The sequence below is a fragment of the Microcebus murinus genome, chromosome 20 (assembly GCF_040939455.1).
Source record: "Microcebus murinus isolate Inina chromosome 20, M.murinus_Inina_mat1.0, whole genome shotgun sequence".
In the NCBI taxonomy this organism is placed as follows: Eukaryota; Metazoa; Chordata; class Mammalia; order Primates; family Cheirogaleidae; genus Microcebus; species Microcebus murinus.
Genome location: NC_134123.1, coordinates 36,941,300 through 36,959,784, shown reverse-complemented (window position 1 = coordinate 36,959,784; position 18,485 = coordinate 36,941,300). Strand labels below are relative to the sequence as shown.

At 55.3% G+C, this 18,485-nt stretch overlaps 1 protein-coding gene across 2 annotated transcripts; it reads right to left on the bottom strand.

Moving 5' to 3' along the window:
• Positions 1 to 549: 549 nt before the first annotated feature.
• HMCES (5-hydroxymethylcytosine binding, ES cell specific) lies at positions 550 to 17,295 on the bottom strand. 2 transcript variants are annotated; one of them, XM_075995927.1, is made up of 7 exons: positions 17,163 to 17,295; positions 14,068 to 14,279; positions 8,874 to 9,017; positions 5,601 to 5,726; positions 3,881 to 4,065; positions 2,741 to 2,933; positions 550 to 1,190 (listed from the first exon to the last, which is right to left on the bottom strand). In XM_075995927.1, the coding sequence occupies exons 2-7, from the start codon at positions 14,248 to 14,250 to the stop codon at positions 957 to 959; spliced, it is 1,065 nt and encodes a 354-aa protein (XP_075852042.1). In that variant the 5' UTR covers positions 14,251 to 14,279; positions 17,163 to 17,295; the 3' UTR covers positions 550 to 956. The 2 variants fall into 2 exon arrangements, with proteins under 2 accessions (XP_075852042.1, XP_075852043.1); XM_075995928.1 differs by lacking the exons at positions 14,068 to 14,279; positions 17,163 to 17,295 and adding an exon at positions 9,927 to 10,076.
• Positions 17,296 to 18,485: the final 1,190 nt, after the last annotated feature.

Below are 18,485 nucleotides of genomic sequence, written 5' to 3'. Positions count from 1 at the left end.
CCTCCCTCCCAAGTAGCTGGGATGACAGGCACGCGCCTCCACACCCGGCTCAGTTTTTTCTCTGTTGCCCAATTAATTTCTATTTATAGTGAAGACGGGGCCTCGCCTGGAGTCCCAGCTACTCGGGAGGGAGGCCGAGGCGGGAGGATCGCTGGAGGCCAGGAGTTGGAGGCCAGCCTGAGCAAGAGCGAGACCCCGTCTCTACTAAAATAAAAATAGAAAGAAATTAATTGGCCAACTAAAAATATATAGAAAAAAAAAATGAGCCGGGCATGGTGGCGCGTGCCTGTCATCCCAGCTCCTCGGGAGGGAGGGAGGCTGAGGCGGGAGGCTCGCTCGAGGCCTCAAAGTTGGAGGCTGCCGTGAGCGAGGCCGACACCACAACACTCACTCAAGCCGGGGCGACAAAGCGAGAGACTCTTTCTCAAAATAATTTAAAAAATTAAAAAAAAAGAAAAGAAAATCCATTTCTGAGGCCGGAGGCCGGGAGAGAACTTCGAGGAAAAGTTCCAGAACTTTCTCCACCGTCACCACTGGCGGACACGGAGGCAGATTCTAGCAAATATAATTTATTCGGGGGGGGGGGTCAAAAAAATAATAGTATTTGAACAACTTAATTGGAACACACAGAGGGAGGCCGGAGGCTGCAGAACAAAAAAAAAACGGCCTCCGCTCGCGGAGTGGAGGCCGAGGGCTGCCCTGGCGGGTGACACTTTGGGGAAGGGGCCACCAGGAAAGGGTATTGTGGGGGGACACAGTGCCAGCCCCCCAACAAGGTGCATGCAACCCGCAGTGGCATCGGCGGCCTCTGCACACGTGGAGGCTGTCCGCCCCGGCCTCTACCGTGGAGGCCGGCCTCGCTGGGGGACTCCGAGCAGTGGCCGCCCAGGACTGCCGGGGAAGCACCGGGCCACTCACTCACTCACTGACTCGCGATGCGACAGGCCGTGGGTCGCTCAAGGCCCGGCGCGCTTGGCCGCGGGCTCGTCTTCTGCCTCAGTTTCCCGCTTCAGCCAGCGCCGCAGAAGCCCCGCCCCGCCCCGCCGGGGAGGGGAGGGGCCGCCTCGCAGGAACTGGCTGGACCCCTGAGGCACATCCGGGCGTCCCCTGCGGGGCGAGGCGGGGTCCTCCGTCCCCGGGGACTTGGTGGCCAGCCACCGCAGCAGGGCGCCGCCACCGGCCGTGGGCTCCTGCGACAAAGGGGAAAGGGTCAGGGCCGGCGGGGGTGGAGGCTCGGGGAGGAGGCCAGCGCGAAGGGAGGAGGCTGCGGGGACTGAGCCGGGGCCCGGGGGTGTCACTCGGGGTCCGGGGGTGTCACTCGGGGCCCGGGGGTGTCACTCGGGGCCCGGGGGTGTCACTCGGGGTCCGGGGGGTGTCACTCGGGGCCCGGGGGTGTCACTCGAGGCCCGGGGGTGTCACTCGGGGCCCGGGGGTGTCACCCGGGGCCCGGGGGGGTGTCACCCGGGGCCCGGGGGGTGTCACTCGGGGCCCGGGGGGTGTCACTCGGGGCCCGGGGGTGTCACTCGGGGCCCGGGGGGTGTCACTCGGGGCCCGGGGGTGTCACTCGGGGCCCGGGGGGTGTCACTCGGGGCCCGGGGGTGTCACTCGGGGCCCGGGGATGTCACTCGGGGCCCGGGGGTGTCACTCGGGGTCGGGGGGTGTCACTCGGAGCCCGGGGGTGTCACTCGGGGTCGGGGGGTGTCACTCGGGGCCCGGGTGTGTCACTCGGGGTCGGGGGGTGTCACTCGGGGTCTGGGGGTGTCACTCGGGGCCCGGGGGTGTCACTCGGGGCCCGGGGATGTCACTCGGGGCCCGGGGGTGTCACTCGGGGTCTGGGGGTGTCACTCGGAGCCCGGGGGTGTCACTCGGGGTCGGGGGGTGTCACTCGGGGCCCGGGGGTGTCACTCGGGGCCCGGGGGTGTCACTCGGGGTCGGGGGGTGTCACTCGGGGTCTGGGGGTGTCACTCGGGGCCCGGGGGTGTCACTCGGGGCCCGGGGATGTCACTCGGGGCCCGGGGGTGTCACTCGGGGTCTGGGGGTGTCACTCGGAGCCCGGGGGTGTCACTCGGGGTCGGGGGGTGTCACTCGGGGCCCGGGGGTGTCACTCGGGGTCGGGGGGTGTCACTCGGGGTCTGGGGGTGTCACTCGGGGCCGCAAGGCAGGGCTGGGACGAGGAGACTGAGAACTCCAGGGCGCAGGGGGGAAGCTGTTTGATCACGCCTGTCATACCGGCACTCTGGGAGGCCGAGGAGGGAGGCTCGCTCGAGGTCAGGAGTTTGAAACCAGCCTGAGCGAGAGCGAGACCTCGTCTCTACTAAAAATAGAAAGAAATTAATTGGCCAACTAAAAATACGTAGAAAAAATTAGCCAGGCACGGTGGCTTAAAACTGTCATCCCAGCTACTCGGGAGGCCGAGGCGGGAGGATCGCTCGAGGCCAGGAGTTGGAGGCCAGCCTGAGCAAGAAAAAGCGAGACCCCGTCTCTGCTAAAAAAATAGAAAGAAATGAGCTGGACGACTAAAAATTATAGGAAAAAAAATGAGCCGGGCGTGATGTCACACGCCTGTAGTCCCAGCTACTCGGGAGGGAGGCTGAGGCGGGAGGCTCGCTTGAGGCCAGGAGTCGGAGGCTGCTGTGAGCGAGGCTGACGCCACGGCACTCACTCCGGCCCGGGCGACAGAGCGAGACTCTGTCTCAAAAAAAAAAAGAAAACAAGGTCCACGGAGGTCACGGGCCTCTACCTTTTTGACCGCCAGGTCGACGGGGGCCAGACACTCGGGCGTGTCGTTCCTGGAGTTGTTGACCACGGTGGAGACCGGGTGGAAGGCGACGTTCTCCGTGGGGCGAATCAACCTCATGGCCTCCTGGGTGGGGACCCCGCCGAAGTCCAGCCACTGGGAGACCGCGGCCTCCCCGTCCAGTATGGCGGGCATCCTAGCGGGGGACATCGGGGCGCCGGGTGGGGACGGGCAGAGGGAGGGTGAGGAGGGAGGACAGAGAGACAGAGAGAGAGAGAGAGGCTTGAGTCTGCTGAACAAACACACGGCATCAAATAATTGACGGGGGACAGACAGACAGACGTCCGTCATGAGCACCGGGAGGCCGAGGCGGGAGGATCACTAGAGGCCAGGAGTTCAAGACCAGCCTGGGCAACACACAGTGAGACCCCCGTCTCTGCAGACAACGAAAGATTAGCCGGGCGTGGTGGCGCGTGCCTGTAGTCCCAGCTACTCGGGAGGGAGGCTGAGGCAGGAGGATCGCTTGAGGCCAGGAGTTGGAGGCTGCTGTGAGCGAGGATAACACCACCACATTCTTTTTTTTTTTTTTTCTTTGAGACCGAGTCTCGCTCTGTCTGTCGCCCCGGGCTGGAGTGAGCGCCGCGGCGTCAGCCTCGCTCACAGCGGCCTCCGACTCCCGGCCTCCAGCGAGCCTCCCGCCTCAGCCTCCTCCCTCCCGAGTAGCTGGGACACCCCGGTCACGTGCCACCACGCCCGGCTCGTTTTTTCCCTCTATAATTTTTAGTCGTCCAGCTCGTTTCTTTCTTCTTCTTATTATTTTTTTTTTAGTAGACACAGGAGGGGTCTCGCTCTTGCTCAGGCCGGCCTCGACCTCCTGACACCTCCAGCGATCCTCCCTCCTCGGCCTCCCGCAGAGCCCCGGGACGACAGGTGTGCGCCTCCGGAGGCGCCCCGGCCTATTTTTTTTTATAACTTATTATTTCTCTGATTCCTTGGCATTTCGAGGTCTGGATCAGGAGTGTGTCTTTGGGAACAACAACGCACAGCTTTTCCCGTCCTCTAAATCCGGCTACACGGGGAAGGGGACGCGGAGGCCAAATCCTCCTTCCGATCCTTCCGGGCCCCGGGCAGAGGGTGACTCGCCTGTGGTGGATGTCGCTCAGGGCGTGGCAGGAGTCCACCGTGATGATGGAGAAGGAATACAGGGCGTCGCCTCCCTCGGGGGGCTCCCAGCAGTCGAAGACGCCGGCCATGGTCAGCGGCCTCCAATTTTCCCAGACCACCTCCCGGTCCCCGAGACCGTGTTGGGGACCCCCGCCGCCGCCAGACTACAAGCGAAGCACACGGGGAGACGGTCGTCCCAGCACTCGGGGGGAGGAGGCCGAGGCGGGAGGCTCGCTCGCTCGAGGTCGGGGAGTTGGAGGCCGGCCCGGGCAAGAGCGAGACCCCCGTCTCTACTGAAAACGGAAACGAATTAACTGCCCAACTGAAAGTATACGCAGAAAAAAAATTAGCCGGGCCGCGGAGGCTCACGCCTGTCGTCCCGGCACTCTGGGAGGAGGCCGAGGCGGGAGGATCGTGCTCGAGGCCGGGAGGTGGAGGCCGGCCCGAGCAAGAGCGAGACCCCGTCTCTACTAAAAAAAAAAAAAAAAAAAAATAGAAAGAAATGAGCTGGCCAACTAAAAAATATATATAGAAAAAAAAACGAGCTGGGCGTGGTGGCGCATGCCTGGAGTCCCAGCTACTCGGGAGGGAGGCCCAGGCAGGAGGCTCGCTGGAGGCCGGGAGTCGGAGGCTGCTGTGAGCGAGGCTGACGCCACGGCGTTCTACCCAGGGTAACCGAGAAGACTCTTGTCTTAAAATTAACGCGTATTCACTTAACACACATTACAGCCGAAAGAGTGCCTGACTCACAGTAAGTACTTAGTATTTACTAGCTATTATAATTAACAGAAATTAATTAATTTTTTTTTTTTTTTTTTTTGAGACAGAGTCTCACTTGTTGCCCGGGCTAGAGTGCCGTGGCGTCAGCCTAGCTCACAGCAGCCTCCAACTCCTGGGCTCAAGCGATCCTCCTGCCTCAGCCTCCCAAGTAGCTGGGACCACAGGCATGCGCCACCATGCCCGGCTAATTTTTTCTATGTATATTAGTTGGCCAATTATTTTCTTTCTATTTATAGTAGAGACGGGGTCTCGCTCTCGCTCAGGCTGGTTTTGAACTCCTGACCTCAAGCAATCCGTCCGCCTCGGCCTCCCAGAGTGCTAGGATTACAGGCGTGAGCCACCACGCCCGGCCTCGTTTTTTCTATTATTTTAAGTTGTCCAGCTCATTTCTTTCTTTTTTTTTTTTTTTTTTTAGTAGAGACGGGGTCTCGCTCTTGCTCATCAGGCTGGCCTCTAACTTCTGACCTCAAGCGAGCCTCCCGCCTCAGCCTCCCTCCCGAGTAGCTGGGATGACAGGCACGCGCCACCACTCTAGGCTCAATTTATTTTCTATATATTTTTAGTTGGCCAATTAATCAATTTCTATTTTTTTTTTTTAGTAGAGACGGGGTCTCGCTCTTGCTCCGGCCGGCCTCCAACTCCCGACCTCGAGCGATCCTCCCGCCTCGGCCTCCCCGAGTGCCGGGATGACAGGCGTGAGCCACCATGACGGCTAAATTGTTTCTATATATTTTTTAATTGGGCAGTTAAATTTTCTGTTTTCAGTAGAGCCGGGGTCTCGCTCTTGCTCAGGCTGGCCTCGACCTCCTGACCTCGAGTGATCCTCCCTCCTCGGCCTCCCTCCCGAGTAGCTGGGACTACAGGCGTGAGCCTCCGCGCCCGGCCTCCAAATGTATATACTGAGCGCTGATCAGGGCACCTGCTCCGTTTGGGCTTGGGGGAAGTAGATGAAGTAGGGCTGCCGCTGGCCGGACCCGGGACATCTCCGCCACTCGTAGAATCCGTCTGCCAACACGACACAGCGTCTTCCCTTCCCAAGAGGCACCTGAGGGACAAAACGTGCACAAGACGCGGTCTCGGGGACGCAGTCACGGGTCACACGCCGCCGCCACACGGAGCTCCAGGCGCAGTCTCACACTCTGGCGTGTGACCTTAGAACAGGACTCGGTTTCTCTGCGCGTCACCTTTCTTTTCTTTTTATCTTTTTGAGACAGAGTCTCGCTCTGTCGCCAGGGCTGGAGTGAGCGCCTTGGCGTCAGCCTCGCTCACAGCGGCCTCCAACTCCTGGCCTCCAGCCAGCCTCCCGCCTCAGCCTCCCTCCCGAGTAGCTGGGACGACAGGCATGCGCCACCACGCCCGGCTCGTTTTTTCTATGTATATTAGTCGGCCAATTAATTTCTTTTCTATTTATAGTAGAGACGGGGCCTCGCTCTTGCTCAGGCTGGCCTCGAACTCCTGGCCTCGAGTGATCCTCCTGCCTCAGCCTCCCTCCCCAGTAGCTGGGACTCCAGGCGTGCACCACCACGCCCGGTTCATTTTTTCTATATATATTTTTTTTTTTGAGACAGAGTCTCGCTTTGTTGCCCAGGCTAGAGTGAGTGCCGTGGCGTCAGCCTAGCTCACAGCAGCCTCAAACTCCTGGGCTCGAGCAATCCTCCTGCCTCAGCCTCCCGAGTAGCTGGGACTACAGGCATGCGCCACCACGCCCGGCTCGTTATTTCTATGTATATTAGTTGGCCAATTAATTTCTTTTCTATTTATAGTAGAGACGGGGCCTCGCTCTTGCTCAGGCTGGCCTCGAACTCCTGGCCTCGAGTGATCCTCCTGCCTCGGCCTCCCTCCCCAGTAGCTGGGACTACAGGCGTGCACCACCACGCCCGGTTCATTTTTTCTATATATTTTTATAAGTGTCTAGCTAATTTCTTCATATTTTTAGGTATCTAGCTAATTTCTTCATATTTTTAGGTATCCAGCTAATTTCTTCATATTTTTAGGTATCTAGCTAATTTCTTCATATTTTTAGGTATCCAGCTAATTTCTTCATATTTTTAGGTATCTAGCTAATTTCTTCATATTTTTAGGTATCTAGGTAATTTCTTCATATTTTTAGGTATCTAGCTAATTTCTTCATATTTTTAGGTATCTAGCTAATTTCTTCATATTTTTAGGTATCCAGCTAATTTCTTCATATTTTTAGGTATCTAGCTAATTTCTTCATATTTTTAGGTATCTAGCTAATTTCTTCATATTTTTAGTTGTCTAGCTAATTTCTTCATATTTTTAGGTATCCAGCTAATTTCTTCATATTTTTAGGTATCCAGCTAATTTCTTCATATTTTTAGGTATCTAGCTAATTTCTTCATATTTTTAGGTATCTAGCTAATTTCTTCACATTTTTAGTTGTCTAGCTAATTTCTTCATATTTTTAGGTATCCAGCTAATTTCTTCATATTTTTAGGTATCTAGCTAATTTCTTCATATTTTTAGGTATCTAGGTAATTTCTTCATATTTTTAGGTATCTAGCTAATTTCTTCACATTTTTAGTTGTCTAGCTAATTTCTTTACATTTTTAGGTGTCCGGCTGATTTCTTCATATTTTTAGTTGTCTAGCTAATTTCTTCATATTTTTAGGTGTCTAGCTAATTTCTTCATATTTTCAGTTGTCTAGCTAATTTCTTCATATTTTCAGTTGTCTAGCTAATTTCTTCACATTTTTAGTTGTCTAGCTAATTTCTTCATATTTTCAGTTGTCTAGCTAATTTCTTCATATTTTTAGGTGTCTGGCTAATTTCTTCATATTTTTAGGTATCTAGCTAATTTCTTCATATTTTTAGTTGTCCAGCTGATTTCTTTACATTTTTAGTTGTCTAGCTGATTTCTTCACATTTTTAGTTGTCCAGCTAATTTCTTTACATTTTTAGTTGTCTAGCTAATTTCTTCACATTTTTAGTTGTCCAGCTAATTTCTTTACATTTTTAGGTGTCCAGCTAATTTCTTCACATTTTTAGGTGTCCAGCTAATTTCTTCACATTTTTAGGTGTCTAGCTAATTTCTTCACATTTTTAGGTGTCCAGCTAATTTCTTTACATTTTTAGGTGTCCAGCTAATTTCTTCACATTTTTAGTTGTCCAGCTAATTTCTTTACATTTTTAGTTGTCCAGCTAATTTCTTCACATTTTTAGTTGTCTAGCTAATTTCTTCACATTTTTAGGTGTCCAGCTAATTTCTTCACATTTTTAGGTGTCCAGCTAATTTCTTCACATTTTTAGTTGTCCAGCTAATTTCTTCACATTTTTAGTTGTCTAGCTAATTTCTTCACATTTTTAGTTGTCCAGCTAATTTCTTCACATTTTTAGGTGTCTAGCTAATTTCTTCATATTTTTAGTTGTCCAGCTAATTTCTTCATATTTTTAGTTGTCCAGCTAATTTCTTTACATTTTTAGGTGTCCGGCTGATTTCTTCACATTTTTAGTTGTCCAGCTAATTTCTTTACATTTTTAGTTGTCCAGCTAATTTCTTTACATTTTTAGGTGTCCGGCTGATTTCTTCACATTTTTAGTTGTCTGGCTAATTTCTTCATATTTTTAGGTATCTAGCTAATTTCTTCATGTTTTTAGTTGTCTAGCTAATTTCTTTACATTTTTTAGTTCTCTGGCTAATTTCTTCATATTTTTAGTTATCTAGCTAATTTCTTCACATTTTTAGGTGTCTAGCTAATTTCTTCATATTTTTATAGTTATCTAGGTAATTTCTTCACATTTTTAGTTGTCCCGCTGATTTCTTCACATTTTTAGGTGTCTAGCTAATATCTTTACATTTTTAGTTGTCTAGCTGATTTCTTCACATTTTTAGGTGTCTAGCAGATTTCTTCATATTTTTAGGTGTCTAGCTAATTTCTTTATTTTTTTTAGTTGTCTAGCTAATTTCTTCCTATTTTTGCAGCCCCTCATCAGCAGGAGGGAGCACGCTGTCCCTTTTATTTCCCGGGAACTCGAGACACTAACGACAGCTCTGTCCGCAAAAGGAGCAGAGTGTGACCCGAGTCCGGGACCCACTGGATTTATTTTTTGGGGGGGGGAGGCCAAACCACGTGGCCTTATTATATAGATAGCCTCGTGGACGAGGTTCTGGGGCCCCGAGAGAGAGACGGGGGTCCCCCACACACACCCAAGAAGGCGCCCTGGGACCCACCTTGAAGGACCTTTTCTCCAAGATGGTGTCGCTGCGGCAGTTGGTGGTGTTGAACTGCAGGCTGCGAGGGTCGCGCTCCTTGAACCAAGAGGGGACCAGGCCCCACCGCATGGGAGCGATGACGCGCTCGGACGGGTCCGCCTCCTGCCACCGGGGAAAGGTCGAGACCCAGTGAGGCCACCGGGGTGGAATTTAGAAAGCCAAATTTAGCACATTACATTATTATTACATTATTACAGTGTTATTACATGTTACAGTATTACATTATTATTAATAACAATAGTAGGCCGGGCGCGGAGGCTCATGACTGTCATCCCAGCTACTTGGGAGGAGGCCGAGAAGGGAGGCTCGCTCGAGGTCAGGAGTTGGAGGCCAGCCTGAGCAAGAGTGAGACGCCGTCTCTACTATAAATAGAAAGAAATTAATTGGACAACTAATATATATAGAGAAAAAATGAGCCGGGCGTGGTGGCGCATGCCTGTAGTCCCAGCTACTCGGGAGGGAGGCCGAGGCAGGAGGCTCGCTGGAGGCCAGGAGTCGGAGGCTGCTGTGAGCGAGGCCGAGGCCCCGGCGCTCACTCCAGCCCGGGCGACAGAGCGAGACTCTGTCTCAAAAAACAGAACAGAACAGAAAAGAAAGGGGGAAGGGGGGAAAGGGAAAGAAAAGAAAAAAAGAAAAGAAAAGAAAAGGGGGAAGGGGGAAAGGAAAGGAAAAGAAAGGAAAGAGGGAAGGGGGAAGGAAAGGAAAGGAAAGAGGGAAGGGGGAAGGAAAGGAAAGGAAAAGAGGGAAGGGGGAAAAGAAAAGAAAAGAAAAAGAGAAAAGAACAGAACGAAACCGCCCCAGTACTGCTCAAGGTGTCTCCTTGCTCCTAACCAAGAACCCCCCCGGGACAGTGTGACCAGGGGGAGGACGAGCAATTCTGTGGCTGTGGCATGTCCTGCCGGCCACCCCTGAGCGCCGGCCGGCCCTGCGCAGCACGCCCAGGGGCGAGGGCAGTCGACAGAGACCGGTCGAGAAGCCAAAATACTGAGAACATCGCCCAGGACGAGTCACCTCTCCTCCCGTCCTGCACTTCTGCACGGGTGGCCGGTGGCCCGGGGGTGGCGGCTTCAAAGAGGAAGTCATTTTGCAAAGCTGCGGTTTTCAGGGTTCTCAGAATGTAAATGTCACCATCTGTATACACACACCGCCATCTGTACACACACACACACACGGGCTGGCTGGCGGTTGATGATTTGAATGAACCGCCGAAATGGCACCGGTTTCGCTTTGGAACTCACAGGTCTGAGAAAAACGAAATGATCAAAATACGTGAAATATCAATATCTGTGTCAATATTGCATCAAAAATGGAATGATCAAATATGTGAAATATCAAATGTGTATCGATATTGCATCAAAAATGAAATGTCAGATATGTGAAATATCAAATGTGTATCAATACTGCATCAAAAATGGAATATCAGATATGTGAAATATCAAATATGTATCAATATTTCGTCAAAAATGAAATATCAAATATGTATCAATATTTCGTCAAAAATGAAATATCAAATATGTTTCAATATTTCGTCAAAAATGAAATATCAAATATGTATCAAAAATTTCATCAAAAATGAAATATCAAATATTTTTGATCAGATATCAAAAAAGTAAGAAACTCTAGCAATCTATTTTTTTGTTTGTTTGTTTGTTTTTTGAGACAAGAGTCTCACTCTGTTGTCACCCGGGCTGGAGTGAGCGCCGTGGCGTCAGCCTCGCTCACAGCAGCCTCCGACTCCTGGCCTCCAGCCATCCTCCCGCCTCGGCCTCCCTCCCGAGTAGCTGGGAAGACAGGCATGCGCCACGACGCCCGGCTCATTTCTTCTATGTATATTTTTAGTCGGCCGATTAATTTATTTCAATTTTTAGTGGAGACGGCGTCTCGCTCTTGCTCAGGCCGGCCTCCAACTCCCGATCTTGAGTGAGCCTCCCGCCTTGGCCTCCCAGAGTGCTGGGATGACAGCTGTGAGTCGTCATGGCTGGCTAATTTTTTTTGTATATATTTTTAGCTGCCCAGCTAATTTCTTTCTACTTTTAGTAGAGACGGGGTCTCAAATCTTGCTCTTTCTGGCCTCCAACTCCTGACCTCGAGCGATCCTCCAGCCTCGGCCTCCTCCCAGAGTGCTGGGATGACAGGCGTGAGCCTCCGCGCCCGGCCAACTCTAGCAATCTTCACAGAACTTACTAGAGAGGTGGAGTCGAACACCCCATACGTCTGCAAATTCATACCAGTGACCCACAGAGACGCTACGTCTGCTTAGGGGTCCCCCCTTTCCCACTCCTGGCTCCAGGGTAAACCCGCTGGGGTGGGACAGAGGAGGGGGGATCCCCATTCTACCTCTGTCCCTCACCGACTGGTTAACCCAGAGTAAGTCAGAATCTTCCTATACTTCCATCTTTACACCTGTTAAAAAATATATATATATATATTTTCCTTCCAGTCGACGTTCTAGAACCCTAAAGAGGCAGTCTGGGCCGGGCGCGGAGGCTCACGCCTGTCGTCCCAGCGCTCTGGGAGGCCGAGGAGGGAGGATCGCTCGAGGTGTCAGGAGTTCGAGGCCAGCCCGAGCGAGAGCGAGACCCCGTCTCTACTATAAATAGAAAGAAATTACTTGGACAACTAAAAATATATAGCAAAAAAACGAGCCGGGCATGGTGGCGCGTGCCTGTCGTCCCAGCTACTCGGGAGGGAGGCCGAGGCAGGAGGATCGCTTGAGCCCGGGAGACTGAGGTTGCTGTGAGCGAGGCTGACGCCACGGCACTCACTGTAGCCCGGGCGACAAAGCGAGACTCTTGTCTCAAAAAAAAATAAATAAATAAAATAAAATAAATAAATAAAGAGGCAGTCTGAAGAGAACTAAGGCTACAAATGAATGAGGCTCGTACGCTTAACACTTCTGTTCTCAACTCTTTTAAATTATGCCTTCTGGCCGGCCCGGAGGCCCACGCCTGTCATCCCAGCACTCTGGGAGGCCGAGGAGGGAGGGTCGCTCGAGGTGTCAGGAGTCGGAGGCCAGCCTGAGCAAGAGCGAGACCCTCGTCTCTACTATAAATAAAAGGAAATTAATTGGTCAACTAATATATATATATATTTATATATATTATATATATTCTGTATACAGATATATATATATATAGGAAAAATGAGCCGGGCATGGTGGCGCATGCCTGTCGTCCCAGCTACTCGGGAGGGAGGCCGAGGCAGGAGGATCGGTGGAGGCCAGGAGCTGGAGGCTGCTGTGAGTGAGGCTGACTCCACGGCGCTCACTCTAGCCCGGGCGACAGAGCGAGACTCTGTCTCAAAAACAAAAAAATAAATAAAAATAAAAATAAATTATGACTTCCTTTAATCTCTTCCCCTTCAAGGTTCTCCAAGATATCTCTTTTTTATTTCTTTTTATTTTTATTTTTTTTATTTTAGCGTATTATGGGGGTACAAGCGTTAAGGTTACATATATTATTGCCCGTGCCCCCCTCACGCCCCCTATCCAAAATATTTCATCTTGATTATCCCTCTCACTAAAAAAAGTTTATTTTTTCTATTTTATTTTTTTCTCTTTTCAATGGACAGACTGACGGACATAAACAGTTTCAACAGGGAAGTAGGCATCCCCTAAAAATATCTCCTGGGCAAACTATTTCATGTAAATGGCTTCCTTCAACCAAAACGATCGTTATTTGGTATATTTACTTCAAAATAACGTGTTTCCTATAACGTATAAATGAGTCCTCTTTGGCTACCGTATAATGCTTTCTTTTTTTTCCTTTTTTTGGAGACAGAGTCTCGCTCTGTCGCCCGGGCTGGAGCGAGCGCCGTGGCGTCAGCCTCGCTCACAGCAGCCTCTGACTCCCGGCCTCAAGCGATCCTCCTGCCTCAGCCTCCCTCCCGAGTAGCTGGGACCACAGGCATGCGCCACCACGCCCGGCTCATTGTTTCTATTATTTTTTTTTAAGTTGTCCAGCTCATTTCTTTCTTTCTTTCTTTTTTTTTTTTAGTAGAGACGGGGTCTCGCTCTTGCTCACTCTGGTTTCGAATTTCTGACCTCAAGCGATCCTCCCGGCTCGGCCTCCACCCCGAGGGCTAGGATGACAGGAGTGGGCCACCTCGCCCGGCCTAAGTGAGTCCTTTTTGACTACCCTATCATCACAAGAATTCTGAAGAGTATGCACCAGAGGTTGTGAGCTTCATAAAGGGATTTCAGCATGAGAGAACCAAAGAGAATGAAAATCCAGGAAGAAAACAATCATGATTTTTAAACACATATCGAGGTCATTTAAAATATTTCAGACCTCCCAGCACTCTGGGAGGCCAAGGCGGGCGGATTGCTCGAGGTCAGGAGTTCGAAACCAGCCTGAGCAAGAGCCAGACCCAGTCTCTACTGTAATAGAAAGAAATTAATTGGCCAAGTAATAGATATAGAAAAAAATGAGCCGGGCGTGGTGTCGCATGCCTGTAGTCCCAGCTACTTGGGAGGCTGAGGCAGGAGGATCGCTGGAGGTCAGGATTTCGAGGCCAGCCTGAGCAAGAGCGAGACCCCCGTCCCAGTAAAAAAAATAGAAGGAAATTAATTGGACAACTAAAAATATAAATAAAAAAACGAGCCGGGCGTGGTGGCGCATGCCTGTCGTCCCAGCTACTCGGGAGGGAGGCCGAGGCGGGAGGATCGCTTGAGGCCAGGAATTTGACACCAGCCTGAGCAAGAGCGAGAGACCCGGTCTCTACTAAAAAAAAAAAAATAGAAAGAAATTAGCCGGACAACTGAAAATATATAGAGAAAAAAACGAGCCGGGCGTGGTGGCGCTTGCCTGTCGTCCCAGCTACTCGGGAGGGAGGCCGAGGTAGGAGGATCGGTTGAGGCCAGGAGTCGGAGGCTGCTGTGAGCGAGGCTGACGCCACGGCGCTCACTCCAGCCCAGGCGACAGAGCGAGACTCTGTCTCCAAAAAAAAAAAGAAAGCATTATACGGTAGTCAAAGAGGCCGAGGCGGGAGGATCAATGGAGGCTGCTGTGAGCGAGGCTGACGCCACGGCACTCTAGCCACAAAAAAAAACAAAAACGAAATTATCCCAGAGGCCGAGGAGACACCGAAGCCAGTGACAGGGGATGACAGGGTGACACCGGGCAAGGGGACGGCGCGAGGCAGGGCTGGTTACCTTCTCGAAGTGCAGCCTCGACAGCAGCACGGGGCTGTCGGACTGGGGGCTCTTGTTGTAAGAGGGGCGATACTTGTCGGGGTCCCTCCAGGCTGGGAGCCGCTCCTGGCCCTGCCGGTCCCGGTAGGCGCAGGCCCTGGTGAGGGCGTCTCTGGGCAAGTGGCACGAGGTCCGGCCGCACATCCCTGCGACCTTTTAAGTTATCAGGAAACCTGAAAGACACAGGACCGTTGGCGCTTTTGAGTCCGGGGAGGCCGCCAGCCTCCGCTATTGCCAGGCAATGAATAAACTTCCCTCTCCTCCTCCTCCTCCTCCTCGAAAAAATAAATAAATAAATAAATAAAATTGGGCCGGGCGAGGAGGCTCACGCCTGTCATCGATCCCAGCACTCTGGGAGGCCGAGGCGGGAGGATCGCTCCAGGTGTCGGGAGTTCGAGGCCAGCCCGAGCGAGAGCGAGACCCCGTCTCTACTAAAAATAGAAAGAAATTAATTGGCCAACTGATATATATAGAGAAAAAAACGAGCCGGGCGTGGTGGCGCGTGCCTGTAGTCCCAGCTACTCGGGAGGGAGGCTGAGGCGGGAGGATCGCTTGAGGTCAGGAGTTGGAGGCCGGCCTGGGCAAGAGGGAGACCCCGACTCTACCAAAAAAAAAAAAAAAAAAAAAAAAAAGGAAAGAAATGAGCTGGACGACTAAAAATATATAGAAAAAAAAAAAAAAAAAAAAAGATGAGCCGGGCGTGGAGGCGCATGCCTGGAGTCCCAGCTACTCGGGAGGGAGGCCGAGGCGGGAGGCTCGCTGGAGGCCAGGAGTTGGAGGCTGCTGTGAGCGAGGCTGACGCCATGTAACTCTAGCCTGGGTGACAGAGCGAGACTCTGTCTCTAAAATAAAAGAAAAAACAAAATAAAATAAGATATAAAATAAAATAAGAATAAAATAAGATAAAAAAATAAAATAAAATAAGATAAAATAAATAAAAAAATAAAATGAAAAAAATAAAAAAATAAAATAAAAATCAATAAAAATAAAAAGATAAAAAATAAAAAATAAAAATAAAATAAAACAAAACAAAATAAAAAAATAAAAATAAAAGTAAGAATAAAATAAGATGAAATAAAAAAAATAAAATAAAATATAAAATAAAAATAAAATAAAATAAGATAAAATAAATAAAAAAACAAAAAATAAAATGAAAAAAAATAAAAATCAATAAAAATAAAAAAATAAAAAATAAAAATAAAATAAAATAAGAAAATAAAATAAAATTAAATTAAATTAAAAAACAGCACAAACGCTGACCAGGAAGGACGCAGCCAAAATAAACAAAGAGAAAAAAATCAACGTTTTTTGTGAATGAAAACACGAAGCACACAAAAAGTAAACTGAGGAAAAGAAAAACAAAAAAATGAAACAAACTTTTTTAAAAAGTAAAAAAAATTATAAAAAACTAAAAATAAAAAAAACAAAAACATAAAGCAGGAAACGGTTCCCCGAGGAGGCAGGAGAGGGACGAGGCCCCGCGGTCACAGGGAGGCCGCCGGCTCTTCTCCCAGCGTGACTCAGTTTCCCCTGGTTGCGCCTGAGTCCTTGTCTGTCCCCGGCGGGACTCCGCGCTCCCCGCCGGCCCGCGTCCCCTCACGTCCGCCCCGCCGGCCCGCGTCCCCTCGCGTCGACCCCGCCGGCCCGCGTCCCCTCACGTCGCCCCGCCGGCCCGCGTCCCCTCACGTCAACCCCGCCGGCCCGCGTCCCCTCACGTCGACCCCGCCGGCCCGCGTCCCCTCACGTCGCCCCGCCGGCCCGCGTCCCCTCACGTCAACCCCGCCGGCCCGCGTCCCCTCGCGTCGACCCCGCCGGCCCGCGTCCCCTCACGTCGACCCCGCCGGCCCGCGTCCCCTCACGTCGCCCCGCCGGCCCGCGTCCCCTCGCGTCCGCCCCGCCGGCCCGCGTCCCCTCACGTCGCCCCGCCGGCCCGCGTCCCCTCGCGTCCGCCCCGCCGGCCCGCGTCCCCTCACGTCCGCCCCGCGTCCCCTCACGTCCGCCCCGCGTCCCCTCACGTCGGCCCCGCCGGCCCGCGTCCCCTCACGTCGGCCCCGCCGGCCCGCGTCCCCTCGCGTCCGCCCCGCCGGCCCGCGTCCCCTCACGTCCGCCCCGCCGGCCCGCGTCCCCTCACGTCAACCCCGCCGGCCCGCGTCCCCTCACGTCAACCCCGCCGGCCCGCGTCCCCTCACGTCCGCCCCGCGTCCCCTCACGTCGGCCCCGCCGGCCCGCGTCCCCTCACGTCGGCCCCGCCGGCCCGCGTCCCCTCACGTCCGCCCCGCGTCCCCTCACGTCGGCCCCGCCGGCCCGCGTCCCCTCACGTCCGCCCCGCGTCCCCTCACGTCCGCCCCGCCGGCCCGCGTCCCCTCACGTCCGCCCCGCCGGCCCGCGTCCCCTCACGTCCGCCCCGCCGGCCCGCGTCCCCTCACGTCCGCCCCGCCGGCCCGCGTCCCCTCACGTCGCCCCGCCGGCCCGCGTCCCCTCACGTCGCCCCGCCGGCCCGCGTCCCCTCACGTCCGCCCCGCCGGCCCGCGTCCCCTCACGTCCGCCCCGCCGGCCCGCGACCCCTCACGTCCGCCCCGCCGGCCCGCGTCCCCTCACGTCCGCCCCGCCGCCCGCGTCCCCTCACGTCCGCCCCGCCGGCCCGCGTCCCCTCACGTCCGCCCCGCCGGCCCGCGTCCCCTCACGTCGCCCCGCCGCCCGCGTCCCCTCACGTCCGCCCCGCCGGCCCGCGTCCCCTCACGTCCGCCCCGCCGGCCCGCGTCCCCTCACGTCCGCCCCGCCGGCCCGCGTCCCCTCACGTCCGCCCCGCCGCCCGCGTCCCCTCACGTCCGCCCCGCCGGCCCGCGTCCCCTCACGTCCGCCCCGCCGGCCCCTCACGTCAACCCCGCCGGCCCGCGTCCCCTCACGTCAACCCCGCCGGCCCGCGTCCCCTCACGTCCGCCCCGCCACCCCGCGACCCCTCACGTCCGCGAAGTCCCGGTCCTCAGCCCCGCAGCCCGGCTGCGTCTCCCCTCCCCTCGGCAGGGTCCCCAGCTCCGCCACGCCTCGTCGCCTACCGTCGGCGCCGTCCTCAGGCTCGGCCGCCGTCCCGCGACTCCCGCCCTCACAGCGGACGCAGCGCTGCGGCCGCTCCCGCCCGTCCACGCCGCGGCTCCGCGCCGGCCACGCCCCCGCACGGCGGCCACGCCCACACAGGGAAGCCCCGCCCACGTGGCGCAGCCCCGCCCCCCAGCAGGAATCACTGGCGCACAGGGGACGCGGCCAGCAGAGCTCAGCCCCGCCCCCGGAAGGGAGCCCCGCCCCCGAAAGGGAGCCCCGCCCCATGTCAGCCCCGCCCCCGGACGTCAACCCCGTCGCGGACTTCGGCCCCGGCCCCGCGCGGGGTCACTCGTGCGCAGCCGGCCGGACCGCAGAGATCAGCCCCGCCCCGGAAGTGTTCTACGGCCCCGCGCGGGGTCACTCGTGCGCAGCCGCCCGAACCGCAGAGATCAGCCCCGCCCCCACACGTCAGCCCCGCCCCCACACGTCAACGGCGGCCCTGCGCGGGGTCACTCGTGCGCAGCGCCCTGGCCCCCATATCCCAGCCCCGCCCCGCCACGTCAGCCCCGCCCCCACACGTCAGCTTCGGCCCCGCGCGGGGTCACTCGTGCGCAGCGTCCCGGCCCGCATAGCCCCGCCCCCACACGTCAGCCCCGCCCCCGGCGCGGGGTCACTCGTGCCTAGCGTCCCGCCCGCATAGCCCCGCCCACACACGTCAGGCCCGCCCCCACACGTCAGCCCCGCCCCCGGCGCGGGGTCACTCGTGCCTAGCTTCCCGGCCCGCATAGCCACGCCCCCACACGTCAGCCCCGCCCCCGGCGCGGGGTCACTCGCGCGCAGCGTCCCGGCCCGCTTAGCCACGCCCCCACACGTCAGCCCCGCCCCCGGCGCCGGGTCACTCGAGCGCAGCGTCCCGGCCCGCTTAGCCCCGCCCCCACACGTCAGCCCCGCCCCCGGGTCACTCGTGCGCAGCGTCCCGGCCCGCATAGCCCCGCCCCCACACGTCAGCCCCGTCCCCGGCGCGGGGTCACTCGCCCGCAGCCTCCCGGCCCGCATAGCCCCGCCCCCACAAGTCAGCCCCGCCCCCGGCGCGGGGTCACTCGTGCGCAGCGTCCCGGCCCGCTTAGCCCCGCCCCCACACGTCAGCCCCGCCCCCGGCGCGGGGTCACTCGTGCGCAGCGTCCTGGCCCGCTTAGCCACGCCCCCCGGCGCGGGGTCACTCGCGCGCAGCGTCCCGGCCCGCATAGCTCCGCCCTCTCACGTCAGCCCCGCCCCCGGCGCGGGGTCACTCGCGCGCAGCGTCCCGGCCCGCTTCACCACGCCCCCACACGTCAGCCCCG